At 49.2% G+C, this 6,000-nt stretch overlaps 1 protein-coding gene across 3 annotated transcripts in view; it reads right to left on the reverse strand.

Moving 5' to 3' along the window:
• Positions 1 to 5,643, reverse strand: part of RASSF3 (Ras association domain family member 3) — an 84,551-nt gene extending 78,908 nt beyond the window's left edge. For 2 of the 3 annotated variants that reach the window (XM_054718898.1, XM_054718900.1), the window contains exon 1: positions 5,319 to 5,643. In XM_054718898.1, the coding sequence (XP_054574873.1) occupies positions 5,319 to 5,429 (111 nt within the window). In that variant the 5' untranslated portion in view covers positions 5,430 to 5,643. The remainder of the gene's footprint in view (positions 1 to 5,318) is intronic. The other variant, XM_054718899.1, reaches the window with a different exon arrangement.
• Positions 5,644 to 6,000: the final 357 nt, after the last annotated feature.

Below are 6,000 nucleotides of genomic sequence, written 5' to 3' on the forward strand. Positions count from 1 at the left end.
CCTACCTCAAGAAACAAAAAAACAACAACTCTCAAATAAACAATCTATCCTAAAACCTAAAGGAACTAGAAAAAGAACAAATAAAGCCTAAAATGACTATAAGGAAGGAAATAAAGACCAGAGTGAAAATAAAACAACAGAGCCTAAAAAAGAATACAAATGACTGATGGAACCAAAAGCTGGTTCTTTGAAAAGACAAACAAAACTGATAAACCTTTAACTAGACTCATTAAGAAAACAAGAGAGGACCCAAATAAGCAAAATTACAAATGAAAAAAAAAATTATTATAATCTAGGGATTAAAAAGTTAGTATAGCCAAAATACTTTTGATGTTGTAAAACAGTGGTCGGCAAACTCATTAGTCAACAGAGCCAAATATCAACAGTACAACGATTGAAATTTCTTTTGAGAGCCAAATTTTTTAAACTTAAACTTCTTCTAACGCCACTTCTTCAAAATAGACTTGCCCAGGCGTGGTATTTTGTGGAAGAGCCACACTCAAGGGGCCAAAGAGCCGCATGTGGCTCGAGAGCCATGGTTTGCCGACCACTGTTGTAAAACATCAAAACTATTACCAAAACTTCTAATGGAGCCCTGGCCGGTGTGGCTCAGTGGGTTGAGTGTCTTCCTGTGCACCAACAGGTCACCAATTCAATCCCTGGTCAGGGCACATGCCCACGTTGCAGGTTCGGTCCAGGTTGGGGCACATACGGGAAACAACCGATTAATATTCACTCTCACATCAATGTCTCTGTCTTTCTCTCTCTCTCTCTCTCTCTCTCTCTCTCTCTCCCCTCTCTCTCTAAATTCAATAAAAAACATTTTTTTAAAAGTGAGTGGAAAAAATAGATAAATAAAAAGTGAGAGAGGGGCCCACCCCTGGCCAGATAGCTCAGTTGGTTATAACGTCCTGATACACCAAGGTTGTGGGTTCGATCCCCAGTCAGGGCACATATGAGGGCTAACCAATGAATGCATAAATAAGTGGAACAATAAAAATAGATGTTTTTCTTTCTATATAATCAATTTTTTAAAAAGTGTGAGTGATTCAGAAGACTATTTCAAGTTTTTCAAAACCTCTTGGGTAGGGGGAGGTGGAAGAGGGTAAAGGGGATAAATGATGGAAGGAAATCTGACTCTGGAAAGTCAATACAAAATACTGCTGATGTATTACAGAACTGTATACCTGAAACCTAAATAATTTTATTCAATACATTTTTTAAATAAAATATAATTTGGAGACAAATTTTTAATTCAATTACACTGTAAAAAAAAAGAAAAAGAAAAAGATCTCTTTACTATTCTACTTCTAAAGCAAAAACAAGTGTCTCATTTCCTTATTCCCATTAACTGCCAAAGGCTTAGGAAGAAAAGTGATCACCTTAGATATGGAGTAAGATATGCTCCAACAGATTAATAATTCTGATCAATTTCTGTTCTTGGAAGTCTAAATGTGTCCTGTATAGTTTGATTTTGTTGGAAACTCAGAAAATGATGAATTACAGAACTGCCCACATTCTTGTTTCTGCTTGAAACAACAATAGAGTGTACCCACAAGTATGAATTACCAACACTGTAACGAAGATGCATGCAGAAAAGGAGGGGGTCAACATCTTAAGAAACACCTAAATTATAGATGTCCATTTTTGCAAAGGGAAAATAAAAAATTTTAAATTATTTTTATAGCCAAGAAGTAACAAAAAGCAAAGTGGAATTTGTGTCCGAAAACATGACTTCCAGTCTTTCCCCTAAATGTGGCCCCTTAGTCAAATCAATTAACAAGGCCTTACTTTTCATTACTCCAGAGGATCCTTGGGAGAATCTTAAGATAGGATCTTTAAGCCCTCGAAGAGCCCATTATTATCAAACCGGAAAAGCACTCATTCATTCAACTAATACTGCATTCAATGACCAACCACTGTGTGTCAGGTACTGACTGGGACTCTGTGAATACAGTAATAAATGCAGCATTCAAACTGCCAAAAACAGGCTATATGTTCATTCCCTTTACATCCTTCCTACTGGTTTTTAACCCTTTTCCATTAAAAAAAAAAAAAAAAAAGAGGATACCAACATAAAATAAGAAATAAAATGGTAAGCAGTTGCTTTATATCTGTAAAATTTTTGTTATTGTTGGAGACAGAAAAAAAGTTGGGCTTGTTCCTTTGCCTGGCGAGAGAAGAAAGACATTTCTCCCCCTCTCCCCCGTCCTCCCCATCCTGCATTTACCACAGACATCTTGCTTTCTCTGGATATTTTCAGGAGTTCTAAAGCTACATGTTCTGGCTTTTACACCAGGTGATTCAGCACCAAAAAAAATCATTATTATCGATAATAGATCCCTCTAGCAACACCTCTCTTTCCAACTCTCTAGAGAAAAGAAAAATTTCACTCTACACTTTGTCAGAATGCTTACCTTATTCCTATAATTCCAAGTTAGCTAAAATGAAAAAGGCTTATCTAACCTTAGGTAAAAAATGTTCTATATTGAGTGCCTTGCTTTATAAAGTTTACTTCCATAACTTCCAGGTCTTATCAGGAATTTAACAGACAACCAATTCTTTAAATAAACCAAAGTACCTACTAAAATTCAGAGTTTAGAACATTTTCTACACCTGGCAAATGAGTCCTATAACTCAGCACACTTTGCATGTGTCATGTTAGAAGGGGAAATACACAGGCAATATAGCTTCAGAATACGCATATTAAACTCTTCAAGCAAAGAATTAGGTCTTATTGTCCTGATTTTCAGCAAAATACATGTTAATGTTGGACTAATTCTAAATGCTAAATAAGTAACATTACATGAGTATAACATATATGCTAGGTGACTATTACATAAATTAATGAGTATAACACAAATATTATATTGGACTTATAAGTCCATAAAAAGTTTTTTTTTTAATATGTATTTATTGATTTTAGGGGAAGAGGGAGAAATAGAAACACAGGTTGGCTGCCTGGTGCACACCCCCTTCTGGGACTTAAGCTCAAAACCAGGGACCACTCAGTGCATGGGACAATGCTCAACCAACTCAGACACACCGGCCAGGAAAAGATGTTTTTACTTTTTTTTTTTTTAATATTTTATTGATTTTTTACAGAGAGGAAGAGAGAGGGATAGAGAGTTAGAAACATCGATGAGAGAGAAACATCGATCAGCTGCCTCTTGCACACTCCCTACTGGGGATGTGCCCGCAACCAAGGTATATGCCCTTGACCGGAATCGAACCTGGGACCCTTGAGTCCGCAGGCCGACGCTCTATCCACTGAGCCAAACCGGTTTCGGCAAGATGTTTTTACTTTTAAAGCACCAAAGCATCTTCACACCATTCCAACCGAGATACTTTGTCCTTGTGAAGGAGCCTCTCCCACCTGCAGAACCCAAGAACCAGCAAGTTTTCTGGAGATTACCAGCTCCCTCCGGAATGGACCTGAAACCAGCACCATCTCTGACAAGCTCTAGTCCAAGTGTCAAATGGTGAGAGCAACGTAAGTGGGAGGAGAAAATACAAAGTGGAGAATGAAAAGAAAGGGGAGGGCAAGAAAGAAAAAAAAAAAAAAAGTGAAAAAAGCACAAAGAAATGCAATTCTTCCATAACCAATAGGGGGAAGAAGGGTATTTCTGATTTCCAAACTTCACAGCAAACGCTCACCATTAGAATACACTCTACTGAAAACAAGAGATCACCTGCTATGGACTGAATGTCTGTGGCCCCTCAACTGTCATAGGGTGGAGCCCTAATGGGATAGTATTTGGAGAGGGGGGCCTTTGGGAGGTACTTAGGTCCTGAGGGTGGCCCCCACGACGGGATTAGTGTCCTCATAAGAGGAAGAGAGATCGCCCTTTGTCCATGTGAGGGGACTGTAAGAAGGCAGCTGTCTACCAGCCAGGAAGTCCACGAAGGAGTCCTCCCCGAGAACCCAACCACGGAGGCACCCAGATCTCCGCCTTGCGGCCTCCAGAACTGTGAGAAGCAAACATTTACTCAAGTACCTAGTCCGTGGCATTGGTCACGGCAGCCCAAGAAGACATCACTCCAAGCGACTAGTCAACAGGGCAGCCCTGACCCTTAGAAATAAAGAGGGGAGGACTTCAGGCACCAGGCTTCCCTCAGGATCACCTGCCACTGAGTAAGGGCACAGGACTTCCCTCTTGCCCTCCGGGGCCCCGCTCCCCCTTCTTCTGGCTTGGGAGTTAAGAGGTTGAAAAGACTAACACTTCCTGACATAAAAAGAAATCTGTCCTCGGAAAGTGGTTAGAGAACCTTAAAAACTCTGGCAAGGAAACCCCTAGCGCATTACACTGGGTCCTCATCCTTGTTTCTAGTCTCCAGGACTAAGTCGGAGAGCCATGTGCGGTGCCCGCCTGTCCTTTGAAGAGCAACCGGCTTGTTCCCTGACAGCCTTCTCCCATCTGATGTGCGCCGGGCTGGGTGGGCAGCGCTTCCTGGTGTGGCTCCGGGACCAGGAGGCTCAAGCGCCACACTCCGAAGTCCAGCCCCCCCAATGCCCCGTTTGGGGAAAGCCTCTCTGCACAACACGGCCTCGGTCGGCGCAACCGGCCCGGGTTCCCGGACCAGCTTCTCCCCACGGCAGGCCTCCTCCAAAAAAGGAAGCAGCCGGCCTAGGGCTCGGCTCCCGCCCGCTAGTGTTTACCTATCACAGGAACTTGTTTTTGCAAAACAGATTCGAGGCACCCACAGCTCGACTTGAACAGGAAATGCCCAACTTGGACACCCGCAACCGAGGTTTTCGTGAGCGCCTACGACCGTCGGGCCCCGCGTTCCTCTTCGCGCTCCCTCCCCACCCCGCGGCGCGGGGGCCGAGCCGCCGGGTCACCCTGCCACCCCCTAAGCGACTACGCGGCCCTCCGAGCTGACCAGCCAGAGGCCCAGCGCGAGGACCTGACCGTTGACTCTGCGGGGGGTGCGGAGGGCGTCCCGGGGTCGCAGGGACAACTCCGGGAGCGGCCCGGGGACGCCTCCCCGCCGAGAACGGCTCCCCCGCCGCCGGCCGCCCGAGGCGGGGCCGCCGAGGCCATCTGGCGCGGAAGGCAGGAGCCGGCTGGGCCTCCCCGCCCTTCCTCCTTCCCTGGCCCCGGGCGCCCCCAGCGCACGCCCGCACGCCCACAAGCACAAACTCGAGCCAGAACCCCGGGATCCAAAAAGGCAGGAGCCACTTCCCCGCGGCCCCCTCCTCCCACCCGGCGAGCATCCCCGCCCCGCGCGCGCACACACGTGGCGTCAGGGGTCCCGCCGCCCGGGCACCCCCGGGCGCGCCGGGCCGGGGCTGCAGCGCCGCGGCGCACACTCACTTGCTGGCCGGCGCGGGGCTTGCCCTGGGGCGCTCTCTTGAAGAAGGAGGTCCTGGCGGTGAAGAAGAAGTCCTCGGCGTCCTCCTCCAGGCTGCTGTAGCCGCTGCTCATGCTGCTGGTCCAGGCGCGCGCCGGCCGCCTCCCCGGGGCGCAGGCGGCCAGGCCGGGGGTGCCGCGCCCGCCCGCCCCGCGAGGTTCTCGGCGCGCGGCCCCGAGCCGCCGACGGGCCGTCCTGCTGCAGCTGCGACCGCCGCTCAACCCAACCGCCCGGGCCCCTCGCGCCGCCTCCCCGCCCGGCTCCTGGCGCTGCCCGGCCTCCGAGCGCCCGGCGACCCCGCCTCCCGGGGCCCCGCCCCGCCCCCCTCTCGGTGAGGCTCCGGACGCTCCCCCGCGCCGCCGCAGGTGGGGACGGCCGGCCGCCCCTTCCCGCTGATAGAAGCCGGAAAGCTCTGTGCGGGGGCTGCGCGTGGTGGGGCTGGGTTCGGGGTCGTTTGCCCAACCTCCCGGAAACTGCCGGTTCCTCTGATCAGCCCGCCGCCCCCTCCCGGGGTCCCGGGGTCCGGGGGTGGCGGTGGGGATCGCCCGGCCACGGGGCCCCCAGACCCTCGGGCGTCCAGCGGCGGTCTCGCCCCGGGCTGACCTCCCGCAGCTCGCCCCTCCTGGAGGGTTGAAAGTTAGCAAA

Source organism: Eptesicus fuscus, chromosome 7 (assembly GCF_027574615.1).
Source record: "Eptesicus fuscus isolate TK198812 chromosome 7, DD_ASM_mEF_20220401, whole genome shotgun sequence".
NCBI classification, from domain to species: Eukaryota; Metazoa; Chordata; class Mammalia; order Chiroptera; family Vespertilionidae; genus Eptesicus; species Eptesicus fuscus.